This window comes from Erigeron canadensis, chromosome 8 (genome assembly GCF_010389155.1).
Source record: "Erigeron canadensis isolate Cc75 chromosome 8, C_canadensis_v1, whole genome shotgun sequence".
NCBI lineage: Eukaryota > Viridiplantae > Streptophyta > Magnoliopsida > Asterales > Asteraceae > Erigeron > Erigeron canadensis.
Genome location: NC_057768.1, coordinates 16,882,936 through 16,903,546, shown reverse-complemented (window position 1 = coordinate 16,903,546; position 20,611 = coordinate 16,882,936). Strand labels below are relative to the sequence as shown.

Genomic DNA, 20,611 nt, shown 5'->3' with positions numbered 1-20,611 from the left:
TATGAAAAATTATTATTGTCATGTATAAACAAGTCTATTTTTAATGTATTCTGGGATGTATACATTTTTTTTTTTTGATATGCAACACGTATACATATATTTTGTAGCAAACGCTACAATTTGCATACATTCAACTTGAATGTACTAAAATAATTAGATCATGACTCAACCTCGTTTATATTGAAGTAATTTTGCAGGACACGTAAAGACATCGTTTTAATAAATTTTATTTAATGAGAATGAAACTATATAGACACAACTACAATTGTTGTTAACGCTCATTTAAAAACTAAAATTTATGTGAAAATTAAACAACTGGTTAAAATACACTGTGGCTTGAATCTAACACAATGTGTTTTAGTTGTGTTTTTAAAAGACACATTGTGTTAAGTTTTAAATCACAGTGTGTTTTTGATAACACGTGAAAATCAGAAAATTGTTCAAACACACTGCGATATGAACTTAACACAATGTGTTTTCTAAAAAAATATATATTAAAAACACATTGTGTTAAATTCAGATCACAATATGTTTTGACTAGTTTTCTAGTTTTTACAAAAATTTTATTTTTCAAATGATCACAACTGTACTTTTAAATGATTTCGAAAGTAGGATATATAGTAGTGCCTCTAAGTTTAGGTTTTATATATAACACAACTCAAGTCTATTTATGCACAATTTTACACCAAGTAGAACATGCTTAATTTAACTTTCCTTCATTTAATTAGTGACTTAATTTTTCGTTTAATCTAGCTAAAACAAAGTTTTGAGTATTTGTCCAATTTTTTTTGAAAAATCAATATTAATGAACAAAATCAAACATTAGATTATATAATAGGGTACAATACCAAAAATCAAATCAACCAATAGACGTACCTGACTTTTTATACGCTGGTTATAGGTTCGAACATTATGGTCACGTCATGCTTATAATTTTTTTTTTTTTCAGAGCCACTGTGGTTGTACAACTCGATTAAGAAAACGAGAGCAAGTACTCACGCGTTGCGACGGTAAAATGATGAAGGTGATAGGTGATAAAGTGTGATGGGTCATAGGAGGTGATATGTCATAGAGTGTCATAGCCAAATGCCTTAGCTGTACGGGCTCCGTTCTCAGATTAAAAAATTCGTCGAAAGTATATCGAATGACATCTTTAGATGAAAGAGCATGAAATTTTAAGAACACCCATATAATTTACCTATGTACGGTTTTTGGGATAAAAGATTTTGAAAGAATTAGAGTAATAAAATGATTTATGAAAGAGAGAGAAAGTTGTATGCATTGATGTATGGTACATCATGTTTTACGAGAGCAAGTACCCGCGCGTTGCGGCGGTAAAATGAAGAGGGTGATATGTCATAGAGTGTGATAGGTCATTGGAAGTGATATGTCATAGAGTGTCATAGTCAAATACCTTAGTTGTACGGGTCCCGTCATCGGATTTAAAAATTCATCGAAAGTATATCGAATGACATGTCTAATGAAAGAGCATTAAATTTTAAGAACACCCATATAATTTTTATAATTTATCGATGTACGGTTATTGAGATAAAAAATTTTGAAAGAATTAAAGGAATAAAATGATTTATGGAGGAGAGAGAGAAAGTTGTATGCATTGATGTATGGTATATGATGCATTATCATGTATACATTGTTGAAATTGAATGTTGAAAGTTGAAAAGTGAATTTGTTTTATAATATAGTATAGATATAGATATATATAATAGGGATTATGGCATTGGAATGTAACCAACTATGGCTCAATGGTTATGTAATGTAGTGACCTTTCAAATTGGCTATCTGATGTAAGTACTTTCCATTTTTGTTCTTTTTGTGTATCGGTTGACCTGTTGTACCGGTAGCCGGTAACAATGTTAGATTTACTTTGGGATTATGGCACTAGAGAGTAACCAACTATGACTGAATGGTTATGTTATGTGGTGATCTTTAAAACTGGCTATCTAATGTAAGAACCTCTCATTTTTATACTTTTCATTGTACGATCATGGTTACGGTTGTGGGTTATAAAATCTGACGAAATGGATGGTGGATGGTCTTAGACTCTGACGAGGTTGTAGTGGGTGCTCTCGGTCTCATTTTTTCTTCCATTCAAAAAGTGCGTCCATCTTTCCATCGTCTCCACATCCAGACACGTGCCACCGCTGATTGCCACCAGTAAAACAAACAAATGACAGCCGCCACCCAGACAAACACCGTTGTCATTCTCTGTCAAAATCCCCCCTTTTACCCCATTGTAAACCAAAGTTATTGGATCTTGATTATGGTGGGGATGGGATGGCCGGATCTTTATGGTTAACGATGATGGGGTGATCATAACACAATCCGATTTGGGGATTAGGGTTTGAGTATGATTATTATTGAATCGTGTTCTGAAATCAATAAATGTATATATGCATCTAGTTATATCTAGTGTTGATTTGTGTTCGGGATTGAAGTTAGACATTGAGTTACAGTTTCACATTTGCTCTCCGGAAAAAATTGTTGTTACCGAAGATAGTGCCGGAAATTAGCCGGAGAAGATGACCAGAGTATAAAGTCGTCGGAGTAACCCGGTAGGATACATCGAGTGAACAAAACAGAGAGGTTCTTACATCAGTTTTAACACTTTCGTAGGTTACCACATTACATAACCATTCACTCATAGTTGGTTACACTCCGGTGTCTTAATCCCTATTATTTTTTACGTACAACGTGGCATTACCGGTTACAAATAGGATGTTACCCGGTAGGATACGTTAAAAGAACAAAAATGGAAGGTACTTACGTTAGATAGCCAATTTAAAAAGTCACTACATTACATAACCATTGAGTCATAGTTGGTTACATTTCGGTGCCATAATCCCTATATAATATAATAGGGTTATCTTAAATGGGTGATGACTTGATGGCGATTAGAAACACCTAGGTGAAATTAAAGAAACTAAACTAAACACCAACATATATATTTTACTCTCTCAAATTAGTACCTAGCTAGCTTATACGTAGCCACTTTCTCACATTGGTTTTACACTATAAATAAACACCATCTCATCTATAGCAAACCCTTGCTTCAAAACAAACACATCACCTAGCTTCTCAATTCAATACAATCTTCATTCATTCATACATCAACTAATAAACCATCATGTGTTCTTCAAACTCCAAACAACTCCAATCAAATGATGTCACTACTTCAGCCACCACAACCGCTACCATTTCCGATATCAATGGCCGCCCGGTCCTTCAACCAGCCACATATTCAAACCGAAACTCACCACTTTTCGAACGACGTTCCCTAAAAAAAACCCTCTCCCTACCAAAATCCATCACCATGATTCCCTCAGCTCCAACAACTACTACTACTAAGACTAACCAACCTCCAGTTTCCCCTAAACTAAAATCGCCACGACAACCAGCGGTTAAACGTGGCGGTAACAACCATGCAAATGACATGAATTCGAGCTCCGACAAGCTTATACTTCCTTTACCAACCAAATGCAACAATACTCCCAAATCCGTAATCCCGGTTAAGAAATATAAAAAATGTAGTAACACTGCTAGTGGTGATTATGATCACCTAGTTTTACATAATTCATCAGTAGGAGATGCTACTACAAGTCCGAATTCTATGGTGGTGAAATATTCGTCACAATCAATTGTGGATTCGCCAGGAAGTATAGCGGCCGCAAGGAGAGAACAAGTGGCTGTGATGCAAGTTCAAAGGAAAATGAGAATTGCTCATTATGGTCGATCTAAATCTTCCAAGTTTGATAGCTACTCTAGTAGTCATAAGCTAACATCTTATACTTGTGACCCAACTTCATTTACTAACAATAAAGAAGAGAAACGATGCAGCTTCATCACCCCTAATTCAGGTATACATTAATTCCTAACATCTTCATTCTTTTACTCGATCTATATCTATAATACTCGTAGTAGTTAATGAAAAATTTGTTATAGTTTTATTGACAAGTTTAATAGTAAAGTACGTGAATAATGTATCTTGTTGGACAGACCCTATATATGTTGCATACCATGACGAAGAATGGGGAGTTCCTGCTCATGATGATAAGTGAGTATTTTTCCAATTTCTTTAATATTGTTACATATTTATACTGTAATGAAAAGTGTCAATTAAACTGCGCGCTAACGAATTTGGATTGTCTTATGAAGGGTGTTGTTTGAACTATTAGTTCTAACTGGTGCTCAAGTTGGATCGGATTGGACTTCTGTTCTAAAGAAAAGACAACACTTTAGGTCGGTATTTAATTAATGGTGAAAAAGATTGTTGATTATGAATTGTTGGCATTTTTTTGTTGTTGTGAAATTGGAATTGTTATGTAAATTGACAATGTTATTGAGCCTATGCTGTTAAAACCAAAGTGGCCGTATAAATGACTTTGATTATATATGGTAGTTACTTGTTCATATATGATGTTACTGTAAATGCAATAAGTCCATCACACGATAAAAACCTTTCATTTATCATTATTACCATTATATTTTTATTTGTGTAGATGAATATGTTATATTTAACTTACACTTTACACTTTACAGGGAAGCTTTCTCGGGATTTGATGCGGATATTGTGTCGAAATATTCAGAGAAAAAAATCACATCTATTAGTAGTGAATATAGTATTGAAGTTAGTCTTGTCCGAGGTGTGATTGACAATTCTAAAGCCATTATTGAGGTATAGAAAGTTTAACACCTTTTTTAATGTTACGGAGTAAAAATAGTATACAATGACATACTTTAAGCCAATATGATATTAACTTAATTAATCATGACAGATTAATAAGGCACATGGATCTTTCAACAACTACATTTGGGGATTTGTTAACCATAAGCCAATCGCGACACAATACAAGTCAAGTCACAAGATGCCGGTAAAAACATCAAAAGCAGAAGGCGTAAGCAAAGACATGGTGAGAAGAGGATTCCGACAAGTGGGCCCCACTGTTATCCACTCGTTTATGCAAGCAGCCGGTCTCACAAATGACCATCTCACCACTTGCCCTCGTCACCACCAATGTATCGCATTAGCATCCTCATCAACTACGTCAAAGCCTTTAGTTTCTGCCAATTAAATCTATCCTTACTAGTTAATTAGTGCCCGCAATTAACATGTTTTATTTGATCTCTAACATGACATACCACCCTTTTTCAAATTTTCGAATTGCGGTTTGTATTTTGCTGATGATGTTGATTACTATTTATGTAAATTTTTCGTGTGTCTCTAATAGGTAATTTAAACATCCAACTTAACTGATAACCCAAATGGGTAAAATGTACTGTTATGGTTTTTAAGTGTGGGTTTGATTGGTTGTATAATTGATTGAGTTGAAATAAAGAGATGTGGATCATGTGACAAATCATGTGGTAAAATGGAATCTATGCCATGTGCTTGGTGACCACTTGTCTGGTATTTAATCAAGTTGCTTGCTTTACTTTTATATGGCAGCCTAGCATTGCAGTTGGACCACTAAAGTCAAATTAAGGTTATGCCAAGTCATAACTCATACGGTATAAGAAACTTTAATTTCGTTTGGTGTCATTTAGCTTTAAAAGTTGGAGTATATTACATAAATTGTCCCTGTCTTTTCATGATTTTCGCATCCATGATCCCTTCCACGTTAGTTTCGTTAAATGATCAGTCCAATTTGACAGATCCGTCAGCCATCTTCCGTTAAGTGGTCCATATGCCCTTAAATGGTGAAGGGTCAATTCATTTTTATAAATAAACATGAACCATGCTTGTAAATACCTTGAATGACTTTTTATTATCATTATTTTTGGTTTATTATTATTATCATCATGTGTAAGACCGTAACTCGAGTCGGAGAACGCTTTCGTAACCTTAAGGTGGGATTATTTTATAACGATCGTCTTATCGCGAGTTATAATCAGCAATTTGTTTTTTGAACGGTGGTAGAATTAAATTTTAGTATATTAAGACTAACAGGAGTGGGAGGTTTGGGAGGGAGGAGTGATTTAACCATGTGTCATGTGGGGTAAGAACAGTTGCTCCTTAATAAAAGGTGGAAATGAGTGAACTTTGGAGAGTAAGGCGACTTACACCATGTGGCATGTGGGTAGGGAAGTGTTGTATATATATAGAGGATGAAGGGAAAGAAAGATAATAAAAAAAAAATTCAGTCTATGTCGATTTCTTGGTCCATGCAAAAGTCGAAGAAACAAAGGGCGACCTGTGTGGTTCGCCTAGGAGGCGGTTCGCCCAAGGGGGATGGTGTTTGGGGCGACTTTGGACGAAAAATGGCATGGTTCGCCCCCACTTCCTTCAGTCAAATGGAGCAACTAATAAGAAACAAACTATTATGTTGAGAGCTAAGATAGGCTTAGAAATGTCACAAAAGAAAAAAAACTTTTTATGTAAAAGAGCTCCCACATCATATCTTCCAACTAGTTTTACAGTTTTGTTGGTTTTTGTTAATAAAATTTATGATTATTCAAGACTAGTAGTTCGTATTTAAGCAAAATTAGCAAACATATTTTTCTTGAGGGAAACTAGAGTGACAAACAAAATACAAACAAACTTTTACAAACATCCACTAATGAAAATTAAGAAGAGCAAGAGGAGAGAGAAAACACAATCAAATATCATTGGTTCAATTCACATTACATGTTAGTTTGTAACATTATATTAGTCTATAAGCATAACATTTCTCATTTTTTTTATTATTATATTGGTGCTTTAAGGTCGGGTCATTAGTAATATGGTTAGGGCCCATAAATTTTGGTCTAATAGTCTAGGTATATATTGGGCTTTTTTAAAATGTTATGCAGATAAACAAAATAACCGCTCCAACTCTCGGTTCTTCAAGCATCAACTCTTCTTGAAAATCTTGTATTTAAATTCTATTTATATATGTATATATATATATATATTTATATATATCTAAATTGTATTTATATATGTATATATATGTATTTAGTATATTAAAATTGTATTTATATGTGTATATATATGCATTTAAAAGTATACGCGAATTGTATGAAGACGTATACATATGGAGGCCTACTTGGAGTGATCTTCAACGTATGTATGAAGTTCACGAAGAAGTTCATGGACTCCCCGGCATGAAAGGTAGTTTTGACTGCATGCATTGGGCATGTGAAATGTGTCTCACAGCGTGGCGAGGTACCCACACACGAGGTGATGTCGGCCACCCGTCGTTGATGCTTCAAGCGGTTGCATGTTATGACTTATGGATTTGGAACGCCTACTTTGGAAAGCAAGGATCAAACAACAACATCATTGTATTCGAATCATCACCCGTTCTCGAGGAAATCATTTCCGGATTGGCTCCTACAAGTTTGTTTTTAATTATATAACTTATGTTTTTAATTATATAACTTACGTTTATTAACTACGCCTACTTATCTTTTTAGTTAATATGTATTATATAACTTATGTTTATTTATAATTAGGTTCCTTTTACGCAAACGAGAATTTTACAAGAGTGAATACTACTTAACAGATGGTATATATTTTATTTTATTTTTTGACGTTTGTGAGGACTTTCACTGACCCCTTTGATGAAAAAAGGCAATTGTTTATGCGTAAGCAGGAGTCGACGTGCAAGTCTATTGAGAGGGCGTTCGGTATACTCAAAAAAAGATGGCATGTTATACAATATCCGGCACGATATTGGAAAAAATAAACTATGATTGATGTGGTATATGCTTGTATAATCTTGCATAACATGATCTTACAGGATGAAGACAAAGCTTTCTGCCAAGACTTTAATCCGAATATTGGATGCAACAAACGCCGATTGAACAACGTATTGCAAATGGGGAAGCGGTTCGAAATAGGGAAGTACATAATATGCTGAAAGCGGATTTGGTTGATCATGTATGGGCGAACAGGGCACGTGTCGCTACACAGCCAGACGATGACGGCGATGACAACTTAAATGAATATGTTAGTGATGACGGTTAGTAGTTTTTATCTTTTTATGTTAAATAAAATGCGTGTAATGTTTGTCTTTTATTTTAACAAAATGTTTGATGTGTTTTAATATTTATATAATTTATTATAAGGTAATATATTTTATATATATATTATTTATATTTATTAAAACAAAAAAAATGACAAAAATAAAAATAAATACCCCTTCATGTGGGAAGCCCCATTGTGCCCCCCCTCCACCCACCCACCAATAGTCTAAAGGCTATATAAAGATTATTGAGTACAGAAAGTCAGTAGCATGTTTTGTTCTCATTTTCTTAAAGCAAGATTACTATACATACATATATATGGGAGAAGAGAATATAAGGTTGGGCGACATCTAAGCTTAGGTGTGAAACCCTCACATACTTATATTTTTAATATTTCTTGTTTAATGAATAAATGCATGGGCCCTCATGATTTTTATGGATTAAAAAAACAATATGTGAGTGTTCCACACCTAAGCTTAGATACCCGACAGCCTTATATTCCCATCCCCATATATATAAATATATATATAGGAGAGAGATCAAATGAGAAGGTGTGTTAAGGAGAGAATGTCCTATTGGCTATTAAGAGTGTGACACGTCGCCTCTAAAAAAATGCGCGGTAACATTTTTTTAAATAATTTGACTTCAAACCTAAGCTGACTCAATCCACCTCAATTTGACCCAACCCCAGATGACTCACCCCAAGCTGACCCATCCCAAGCTGACCCAAACCCGTAATCTACATTTGTGTAGATTATGTGTAAATTGTGTCAAGCTAACCCAACCCCCAAGCTAACCCAACCTGACCAGACACCAAGCTGACCCAAACCTGACCCAACCCAGAACCCAAGCTGACCCAAAACCCATAATCTACATTTGTGTAAATTATGTGTAAATTGTGTCAAGCTGACTCAACCTGAACCAGACCCCAAGCTGACCCAACCCAGACCCCAAACTGACCCAGACTCCAAGATGACTGATCAAGGTGACCTAAACCAAGCTGACCCAACCCACTGAGAGCCCAAGTTGACCAAGCTTCACAAAACTTTATTTTATTTACAAAATTGCCACCACACTTTTTTTTAAATTTTGACACATGTCGCGTTCTGATTAGCTAATAGGACCTTCTCTTATTTCTCTCCTTAAGACACCTTCTTCCAGGATCCTCACCCTATATATATATATATATATATATATGTATATATATATATATACATAGGGAAAAGGGAATATAAGGTTGTCCGGCACCTAAGCTTAGGTGTGGAACTCCTCACATACTAATATTTTACTATTTATTGTTTAATGAATAAATGCATGGCCCCCATGATTTTTATGGATTAAAAAAACAATATGTGAGTGTTCCACACCTAAACTTAGATACCCGACAGCCTTATATTATACATGTGATTATAGCAATATTCGTGCACATGTGATCAAGAATCCAAATCTCCACATAATTGTATAACGGATGATATTCCATGCTCCACATAATTATAAACTTCAAAATTACACATAAGTTATTCGAAAAACAATCAAAAAAAATTTTCATGTAAAGAACAATCATCGGTTGGGCTTTATTCGAAAAGTTCTCAATGGTTCTCGCAAAAAAAAAAAGAGTTCTTAAAATAACTTTACCCTATATATATATATATATATATAAAGGGAGAGAGAGAGAGAGAGTGTTTCCTTATTTTGAGAACCATTTTTTTGTAAGAACCATGAGAACTCTTAAATTATATATTTGTTCACATGTCTTTTTTGTTCATTCACATGTGAAATGATATAAAAATATATGTTGTAGATGAAACTTTTTTAAAAACCTTCAAATTAGCCTTTTATGAATTTGTGAATGAATATGTTCACGTTTTTTGTTCACATGTGACAAACGACTATATATAAGGTTTTGAAAAAAAATTTATTCTACAACATATGTTTTTTGGAGTGGTCGATCATTGTGGGCTTAATAGTGTAAAGACTTTGAAACAAAACTCAGGCGTCATTTCGAAATTGGAAGCCAAAGAGGCTTCATTGTCTTCATAGAAAAACCCGTACCAAACAAAACCATAAAAACTCGCATGGTATTAAATGAGGGGGAGTAGTGAGCCTCTTGGATAACTCACAAGAAACAAAGTATTTGGCCAAATAAGAGAACCCGTAAGTTGACTACCCACCTAAAGTTTCATATATATATAAATGGTCAATATTTTTGGGTATTTTGGGAAATTCAGAGCTCACTAAGAACACAATGCCACTACACCTCTACCAGCATTTATAAGAACGTTGGATTGGATATGATGATACACAAACGTAACACGTACTAGTAAATTGGCTCAAAAAAAACACAAAAAAATTCCCATAATAATATGAAAATTATGTTTATTACAAAACCAAAACACTACATACAAAAAAATTGATCAACTTTATGAACTTTTACATACAAATGTGTACTAACTGAGTTTAGCCATGGCAGTTGGTGTTGGAAAACTCTGATCATCCGTCCAATTCTTTTCACCCCAATGTTTCAACATGGATTTCCATGAGCACAAATTGTCAATACACGTTTTTAATCTTGGGTCTCTTATTTTAATTTTCCAGTGCTCATCCTTAAACGCCCCCTTTTTGGCTTCCCTTCTGTCCCATTCAAGTTGTGCTTTTTGCCTTGATTCTAACAGGCAAAACTGATGCAACTGACTAGGCATTGCATCATGCAGTTTCCACCACCGATCATGTGCGACATCGCTTGCAAACTCTCGAAATATATCCGAGTTCCAGTTACAGTCGTAATCACGAAAACACAACCATGGTTTCATGCCGAGGTAATGAAGTACATAAAGCTCTGGGGGGTTGGCTCCAAAAAGGCGTGTTTTTTTCTCTATGGTCTCGTCGTCGTCCCCAATCCAAAAGTTTTTTAAAAAGTTAATGCTTTTAGGAATCCGGTGCCACCAAGTGAAGATCTCGTTTAAATACCCTTGATCGCCGCCATTATAGGATGTGATCTCATTGATATGATCCATTAGAAGATTAAATGTACAATTTGATGGCTCAATCACCATCACACCTGAGTTGAACAATGTCCCGTTGTTACCTGTAGCCGAGATTTCAGGCATACCAAACAAAAAATCAATGTTTTTTAAAATCAGCAAATCCGCATCAATGAAAATGATCTTTTCATAATCTGTTAATTGCCATAAACGGAACTTGCTATAGTTCCATTCATTGTATGCATCTTTTTCTGCTTTTGGGTTTCTTATTCGTTGAATCGTCCTAATCTTCCATCCTGCCAGCTCGAGTCCACTTCGATGATAATCAGAGATTGTCTCATCTACAAGTATCACAAGATCACGATTTGAACCTGACATCCTAATGCTTTGTGCCGCCGCAATTGCTCCACAAACATAAACATGAGCTGAATGTAGGATTGTCACGTACGCCTCCCTCTGAACATTCCCTATATAATCTCCATCTATTTACAATAATGTACAGAACAATTAGTTACAGGATCATTATAAAACCATTTACCAGATACATATAATCATATATTTTCCCAGTTTGACTTGCCAAGTCTTTCATTTTCAACTTTGACCGTAAATATCTTCGGTTATGTCTTATAATCCTTATGTAAAATATATGAATGGATTGGGTTTTGAGTACCGTATATTCATAGATATAAATTAAATCTAATACTATATTAACACAAACAAAAATATTTAAGGTCAAAGTTGAAAATGAAAGATGCGGCAAGTCAAACTAGAACATATAAATTGGTATGAAAATAGTAATAATTATTTATAAACTTTAAAAATGATGATACTAACTGTTTTGATGGCATTAAAATAACCGGCTAACCTTGAGGTTTAAAAGGCAATGCGAGTTCACATGATCCAACTGGTAGTTGAGTCTTTTCACGCAACACCTTCAAATTTGGTTCATACAGCCAGACATTTCCCTGGCGAGCCACAAGTTTTTTACAAGGAAATAGGTTTGGAATTGGGAAGCACTCGGTAACAAAAACTATGTGCACTGGATGGTTCACTTTAGATGAGGCTGCAAGCCCGGCAACTGCAACCTGCAAATGAAGCCTTGAAACATCTCTTGACCAATTCGCCTCATTTCTACAAGGAAGCTTAACCACAATCAAATCAAGAATTTTCCTTGGCACGCCGAGTCTAGGCAGGGTGGGACAGCTCGGAACTTCTTCTTCTTGTTCTTCATCGATCCATTCAGGATATAGTGATTCCCATGTCACATTTTCATCAACAGGATCAAGTTCAAGATTAATGATTTGATCTTCTCTAATCGTTGTAATATGCGTCTTCCAGTCACTAATTTCTTTATCATGAAAATTTAAGAATCCAATCCCATGACTCATGTGGTTTTTGGTAGATAATTTGTGCATAACACTTGATACATCACCCCAGTTTATTTCTAAATGTGATATGTATCTCTGATCTAGTCCACCACCCCATTTCCACCTGTTTGTAAAAAATTGAATCATACAATTAATAACACTCCACTTTTGTTTCAAGCAAACAAATGCCCATTAAACAAAAAACACATTGTTTGACTTTCCGAGTCTTTTCTCTTTGATTTTGACTGTACAATATTTTTGTTTTTTTTATATAATACTTGATGAAAATTATATCAATGAAAATTAATTTAAAACCTAATCTAATCATATAATATATATCAAGTATTATATATCATGAAAAAAGATATTTGAGATCAAAGTTAAATAACAAAGACTCAAAAAGTCAACCTTTGACATTTAAATTGGGACTGATGGGAGTATAGCAAAGAGTAAGATTATAGCATCTTGCTATATATTCTACGTACTGAATATTAACCAAACTTGATTGATAAAGGGCAAAGTGATTTACTGTACTTGGAAACAGCATGAGAGATATAGGTGTCGCGGTTGTGATGACCCGTAAGAGAGTATGTGATTATGATGAAAGTTGAGAGCACAACGACAAGTAGTAGTGGCTTCGATGGTTTGTGCTTGCAGTTTCCAGGTTTATCATGTACAGAGATCGAAATGGGCTTCTCATCATCCTCTAATTTGCTTCTTGGCAACCTTCTTTTGCATATCTCATCGCTGAAAATCGTGTCCAAGTAACAAAGACATGTAAGTGAACTGAAAGAGAAGTAAATCATGCATTAATTTTACTTTGAGCACTATACAAAACATATAAGTTGCACAATGTAGACACTTTTTAAGGTAATCGGTAGATGATCAAATTCTGTAGTATACTGTATACATATTCCTCTTGGTATGGCTAGAGACAACTATTTTTAAAAACATCACCTTGGAATTATTAAGCATGTGTTATAGGATGAAAATACCTAATGTTTTTCGTTTTTGTTTCCCAATGAAATGTGGGAAACATAAAACGTAGTCAAATCATAGTTTTCCAAAATTGTTTTTCATAAAAATAGAAAACATTATTTTCCATTAATCTACAGGAAATTAGAAAACACTTTTTTTTTTAATTGTTTTTCACTTTTCATTTTCTAAATTATGAAAACCTCAAATTATTTTTCATTTTCTAGTTTTGAACTCGTTTATTAAAACGTTCATTTGTAGTCTATAGATGGAAAGCTCTTTTCATTTTCTTAAAAATTAAAAATTAAAAATTAAAAACTAAAAAACATTTTTCACAACTAAACGCGCCCTAAGGGTGCGTTTAATTGGTAAAACACCATTTGTTTTTCACATTTGTTTTCCAAACAAACATGAAAAACATAAAATACGTTCAAATCATAGTTTTTCAAAAATATTTTCCATAAAAATAAAAACATTGTTTATTACTTTTGTATGGAAAATTATAAAACACTTTTTTTTTTTTTTATTGTTTTCTACTTTTCATTTTTCTTTTTTTTAAATTTCAAAAACCTCAAGTTGTTTTTCATTTTATAGTTTTGAATGCGTTTTCAAAATTTTCATTTATTTTTTAAAGATTAAAAATCTTCTTTCATATTTTAGAAAATTATAAATGTAAAACCAAAAAATATTTTATACAACTAAACGCGATCTAAGCAATCTTCCAGCTAAAGAAGTACATTAATAACAAGTATAATTAGTTCTGTAGTCTTTTTCATTGCTACTTATAATTTATGTAAAAAATATTCAGGATTAAGCCATAGAATATAAATGACCAAAAAATGATATACGTATTCTCTTACAAAATCACCCAAAAAAACTTTTTAATAATTTGAGAGAAATTTTTAATGGTATTAGTATATACTAATATTTAAAAGAATGTATCAATTTTTCTAATTGACCAATTAATATATATGACTGTCTAAATATTTGAAAATTTGAAATGAACAATATAATAAACTTTTTAATATCAGGAAAGGTTAGGTAAAGTATGCAGTACCTATTTTAGGTAAAACAAGGGTGACTATGTAAAATTCAGGGAGGACTATGTAAAATTCAGGGCGCTATGTATGTTTATCAAATTCAAAGGTTTAATTTATAACTTTTCTTAAAACGACAGGACCTAAACTTAAGTAAAATCTGCGGTACGAATCATTTTCCCTTTTAATATTACCAAAATTGATAACAAAAAATGTACTATCATTAGAAATCAATTCCCATTTTGAATATAGTAAACAAATTTTGGTTATATTAACATTAACATGATCTATCAAAATTATTATCACCAATCAAATTTCATTTATTGTTTTTATAATTGAAACGAAAAAAATATTTACTATTATCAGAAATCAATTTTCATTTTGAAAAAAATTAAATTATACCCGCACAATTCGACGGCATAATGACGGCGGCGGTGGTGGTGAAGGTGGCGAAGGTAGTGGGTGACGGTTGACGGGTGGTAATGGCGCACAGCGGTGGGCAATCATTGATAGTGGTGGTGGTGGCTGTGAGTAGTTTAGGTTATTGATGTAATGTGATTTTGATCAACTATTGAAACTCAACTGTTGAAACTTAAACTTCAAATTAATAAAAAACAGTATTTGCTTTATAATATAATTATAGATTAACATAACATGATAATGTTCGTTTTTATTTTAATACGATAAAATTTTTACTTGGTTAAAAGGTTATTGGATGAGAAGTTGAAAACCCCTGATCCCATGTACCATTTGGTACCCTTTAATCCTCTAACCAGACTAGTGTCCAGGTGAATCTCAACTATTTAATAATCTCACGATTATCTTAATTTTTCCTTTGGCAAGACTCATGATAATGATAGTTATGATAAATCATTTCGATTTTTCAATTGTATTTTCTTTAGACTCTATTTACATAATCAATGTAGTTGTGTGGTTTTCACCCAATAGTTGAGTATATCAACTTCTCAATTTTAACTAGGCTCATTTTATTTGATTTTTTGTTATTTGTAACAATAAATCGTTTTGAATTTGTTTAACGATGCTGATGAAGAGAAAAAGTAATTCTTTACTAAGTTTAAGATGTGTATGAAGTTCTCTGAATCATAAAAATATGCATCTCTTACCAGTTACCACTAGTCTATTATGCCACTTAGGCACTTAACTATGACTTATCTTATTTATTTTATCTAATTAATACATATATGTTTCTAATTATGTTACTTGTTTAGTTATGTAAAAAGAATTAGGTTTTTTCTTTCCAACGATCGATCTAACCATCAACGTTATAATTACTTTCATCTTCCATCACTACAAATAATTTTGCATTTGTCCACATTATTAGTTAGTGTGAACAAATTAAAAAATTTGTCATGCTTTTATGTGTAAAAATATGTTAAACCAAGGGTGTGTAGAAATTTTTTCACACTAAAAAGTGTGTAGAATTAAAAGTTCACACTTTTCATAATTATTTTGTAACATCTCATTTGTTCACGCTACCTTTTTAGTTATAGAATTTCACACTAAAAAGTGTGAACTTTAAATTCTACACACTTTTTAGTGTGGAGAAATTTTTACACACTTTTAGTTCTATATATTTTTACACACATAAAAGCGTGACAAATTTTTTAATTTGTTTACACTAATTAACTAAAAGTGTGAGGAAATGTAACATTATTTGTAGTGCATCTAGGCTACAACCATGTTAATAATGGGTTCTTTCATGGCACATTCAAGGTCGTGACATTACAAGGATACTACCCTCTAGTCTTCATAGGATATTACATGCAACACTTTCGACAAGGTGTATTCTCCAAAAAAAAAAATGGCATTCATTTTATCTATTTATTTATTATATTCCACCTATTGCCTTTGTGTGATGGCAATTAAAGAAACTAAACCTGATATGGATGGAGAATCTCTCATGTTTTGGTCTTATAAAAAAAATCCCAATTCTTGATTAAAAATTAAGTGTAAAATTTAATAATTAATTTTGTACCGTAATCTTTGATTTTAGTTTAAAGGTCAAGATTTTTTTAACTTTATCTCTCAAATTGGAGTAACTTGAGAGAATCTCTACCCACTTGACATAAAGTACTTGAGATTTGCTAAATTGCAAAGGGAAGTGATATTTATACAACAAGTTTTAGCCATCTACAACAAACGTATAAACTTATTGCGTAGTGTATAACTGTACCATGCAAGATTTGTTGTAGATGGTTAAAAGTTGTTGTAGAAATATCATTTCTCAATCGCAAATAATCTTTGAAAGGCTTAATTATGGTTGTATATCTAATGACCCATGGTTAGGACATTCATATAGAGGTTGCTTTTAATTATTTCAAGTTTGACCTCATTTTCGGTCAGGCGGTGAACAAGAATGTTCTATGTGGCCGGGGGTGGGGTCCACTCTTTGGATTATTAAGCGTTATCAAAAACCAACTCGCTTTGCGTTCGAATTTATTTATTATTAACCAGAGCATTATAGCCGCACGATGCGACGGCGGTTTGATGGTGACGACGAGTGTTGGTGGTGACGGCGGTCGTGGTGAACTGTTGTTGGTGGTGAGTATAGGTAATTGATTTAATATAATTGATGTAAAGGGGTAGTGAGAATATTTTAGAAAATAAAGAATTGATGATGTTAATTAATTTATTAAGAATAAAACGATAATTTTATGTCTAACACTTTTATGAGAGATAATGATAATAATTATAAGATAGTATAGATACTTAATTAATTGTTTGTAGTATTAATTGTTAACTTAGTCTAGCTAGTGGAGCCTTAATTGGTTAATTATCAAGTGAAAAAGGCTGGGAAGTCGGTTAATTGATTTTATATAAAAGTTAAAACCTAAAAGTAAAAATGGAAGTAATTAAAGTCGTTGACATATGTAGGCTTATAAAAGAAAACTTATAATAGTCAAATGATATTCAATCATCATTACGACACTTTTTAGAGATGGTCAAATGACCACACGAATAATAATAGCTTTCACCAACCTAATTTAGGTGCACCTCAACTCTTGATCATCCTTTTCATTCACCTACCGCTGCCTCTTTATCCATTAACAAAAACGAAATCATAACAAACCCGACGACACATGTCGTTTAAGAATTTCAGACTGTATGTATTTATAATAATTGTTACTCATGTATGGATTGATTATTTTTAAATATTTTAAAGGTTATTAAATAATAACTTTTGGTGTTACAAATCAATATATTCCATGAATATGCTTTTGTTGGATATAATTAAGCTTTAATTTTATATATATATTATCAAATTAAGCTTTACATGTATGAAATGTATATAATATATTAATGTTTGTCTGTTACATGAAGCATGCCAAAAAAGCACATCGTTTTTTATACTACGAGTGCAGTTTTAATTTCATGATGGAACTTGCTTAATTAACATCTTGCAAGAATAATGGATCGGATGATATACCGCCTTAATGGAATCTGATGGTTGATCAATTAAAGCCAAATAACAAGGAGTCTAAATACTCGTAATAGTTAAGATCGATTGTGTAAGCATCAAAAACTTATATATTTCAATATGAATTAAGCCAAGCAATTGATCATATATATTAATTCAAACGATCTTAACCTAGTTTTTTACATCATGGGTCGGATTTAATTAAGTTTCTTTCCTGTTTGAAAAGATGCATTGTTAAGTTGAAATGGGGGAACCTATAAGTTAAGGGACATGATGATCATCAAACTGTGAGCTGTGAGACCAGGCCGGGGTTTAACAGGGGTAAAACTGTTATTATTAAGCTTTGATATTTCAATTCTTTAAAACACATAAGCTTTTGATAAATTTGTATCTATGTAGTAAAAGTTATTAACCTGATGACATTAATTAAGTTACATAAAACATTAACCAGCAGGGTTGGATAACTGGTTAACGCCCTAGCTTGCCTCTGAATACAGAGGTCAAGGATTGTATTTGTTTATGTCTTACAAGTCTGTAGGTCCTAATCTATCTTAGATGGAACCAAGAAGCAACCTTTCTACACCGTTGTAATAGCGTAAGGCTCTATACATCTCAACTTCCCCCATGTGAATAACTAAGGAAAGATTATATGTGATATGGAGCTCTCTCCTTTAATTAAAAGAACAATATTGATTCCAAGTTTTGTTATACTGTAAAGAAGGTAACATTTGGAACAATAAAATAGCAAAAACGAATTAATTTGTGGTTGTCCTATATACTCCTATATAACTCAAACTAATGACCACATCAAAAACATAACAAGGATATGATGCAAAATGTATCATTAATTAACCGGCCAAGGGTTTTGAAAGACGAAATGAAATGAAGTAGCTTACTTGGAATATGATTGTCTATTCTCCATGACAGACGGGTCGATCAGCCACTAGAAATAAGGACTTGGGCTAGCTCCTATATATAGCTAGGTGGTTATGTGAACTGAAAACTTTATAAAAAGAAGCAGTAGGCTATATATATATATATATATAGTGGGTGAATCTATATGAAATGAAAAGAAATGAAATAAATATTGGTGTTGTTACAACATTAAATAGAATGTGTATACGATCGAATTAAGAGGAGATATATATGTATGATGTATATATGTAAAAGAGAGGGACAAGCCAACGTATGTGGATCATATGGTATATGAATGATAGGATGTGTCAAAAGGTGTGCTGGTATGTAGTAGCTTTACGTAATCAGAGTTGGTGTAATGAAAAAGAAGGAAGCTAAGGGAAGGGAAGGGAAGGGAAGGGAAGGGGATGGCAGTGGTTGGGTGGGTGGTGGATTTAGGATGAGACAGCTCGATAAAGAGATCATAACTTCTCTTGTAATGTTGGACTCCTCGTATGACTTAGACCACAAGTCAAGCGATTTTTATTTAATTAGTCTTGTTTATTGTAACTCCTCGTATCTCTAGTTTGGCTATTCTTTAATTTATAACCCAGTCATGGAAAAAGAAAAATATGGATTATGGATACACATATTGTTGTTATGCCTCTCAACGGTAAAGTACTTGTGTTTCTAAAAAGAATGGATTAATGCTTTGTATATAGATCGATATTGATCTAATATATATAATATGTATATGTATATGGGGAAGTTGTGGTGTGTTGACCCTTAGATGAAAGTCAACGGCTAAGATTTAAAGATATTAATTTTTATTCAATGGTCAAGATTTCCCTAACTTAACTCAAGTTGAGGAATTAACTTGATGAAATCCCCTCTCATATCTTATTGTGCAAAATATGTGAAGCATAGTATCGATAGGAAATAAACATCTTTAATTATTTCGTTTCCTATCAACATATATGGTATCATAATGGTAATTAAAACATGCATTTTAAAGCATCGTAACTCTCTCGTGTGCATGTATTGTCTTGGTATCCAGAGTACATACTACATAGAACTTATACCTAGTAAGTCCTCATCCTCACATATGGATCACAATATATAGTATCTCCAAATTTTGGACAAGTTTTGAACATGTGACCTCTACCCTTTATCTGTGGGTTCATATAGTCACATGATGACCGTATCTATGAGATTTTAGTCCATTGGTTAATACATGCATCCTAATTACCACTAACATGTTGCATGTGTACTTTTTGAATTCGATTTCGTAAATATCTCTTTTCTAGCCGAGCCTAAACGAGCTCTAGTCGAATTCGATCTTATATTGAGCCCAAGCCCGAACTTAGAACACATAACTCAATTAAGCTTACGCCCCTAAACAAACTTTTATATATATATATAGGGTAGAGATCCTAGAAGAAGGTATCTTAAGGAGAAAATGGAGAGAATGTCCTATAGGCCAATCAGAACGCGACATGTGTCAAAATGAAAAAAAAATGCGCGGTGGCATTTTGGTAAATAAATCAAACTTTTCTAAAGCACGGTCAGCTTGGGTTTTGATCAGCTTGGTAGGTCAGCTTGGTTAGGTCAGCTTAGGTTCTGGGTTAGCTTGGTTGGTCAGCCTGGGTTCTGGGTCAGTTTGGGTTCTGATCAGCTTGGTTGGTCAGCATGATCAGTTTGGTCAGCTTAGGGTCTGGGTCAGATTGGGGTCAGGTTATGTTAGCTTGGGGTTGGGTCAGCTTGGGGTCAGGTAAGGTTAGCTTGGGGTCTGGGTCAGCTTGGTTAGCTTGGGTTGGGTCAGCTTGATACAATCTACACAAATGTAGATTATGGGTTTTGGGTCAACTTGAGGTCAGGTTGGGTCAGCTTGGGGTTTGGGTCAGGTTTGGTCAGCTTGGTTAGCTTGGGTTGGGTCAGCTTGACACAATTTAC

The 20,611-nt window shown here is 33.4% G+C and overlaps 2 protein-coding genes across 2 annotated transcripts; one reads left to right on the top strand and one right to left on the bottom strand.

Annotated features, from left to right (window-relative positions):
• Positions 1-3,053: 3,053 nt before the first annotated feature.
• On the top strand, positions 3,054-5,225 carry LOC122578577. Its single transcript, XM_043750561.1, has 5 exons — positions 3,054-3,875; positions 4,015-4,072; positions 4,174-4,257; positions 4,558-4,693; positions 4,794-5,225. Exons 1-5 carry the CDS (start codon positions 3,146-3,148, stop codon positions 5,088-5,090), a joined length of 1,305 nt encoding a protein of 434 aa, XP_043606496.1. The 5' UTR covers positions 3,054-3,145; the 3' UTR covers positions 5,091-5,225.
• A 5,065-nt stretch (positions 5,226-10,290) lies between these two features.
• Positions 10,291-18,896, bottom strand: LOC122579618 (UDP-glucuronate:xylan alpha-glucuronosyltransferase 1-like). The gene is made up of 4 exons (XM_043751823.1): positions 18,661-18,896; positions 12,848-13,060; positions 11,812-12,437; positions 10,291-11,428 (listed from the first exon to the last, which is right to left on the bottom strand). The coding sequence occupies exons 1-4, from the start codon at positions 18,684-18,686 to the stop codon at positions 10,413-10,415; spliced, it is 1,881 nt and encodes a 626-aa protein (XP_043607758.1). The 5' UTR covers positions 18,687-18,896; the 3' UTR covers positions 10,291-10,412.
• Positions 18,897-20,611: the final 1,715 nt, after the last annotated feature.

Coding starts and splice junctions, on each gene's coding strand:
- LOC122578577 (XM_043750561.1), top strand. CDS start 3,146: ATGTGTTCTTCAAACTCCAAACAACTCCAATCAAATGATGTCACTACT. Junction 3,876..4,014: donor CTTCATCACCCCTAATTCAG/GTATACATTAAT, acceptor CTTGTTGGACAG/ACCCTATATATGTTGCATAC. Junction 4,258..4,557: donor AAGAAAAGACAACACTTTAG/GTCGGTATTTAA, acceptor TACACTTTACAG/GGAAGCTTTCTCGGGATTTG.
- LOC122579618 (XM_043751823.1), bottom strand. CDS start 18,686: ATGGAGAATAGACAATCATATTCCAA. Junction 13,061..18,660: donor AATAGACAATCATATTCCAA/GTAAGCTACTTC, acceptor CACGATTTTCAG/CGATGAGATATGCAAAAGAA. Junction 11,429..11,811: donor ATTGCCTTTTAAACCTCAAG/GTTAGCCGGTTA, acceptor TATTGTAAATAG/ATGGAGATTATATAGGGAAT.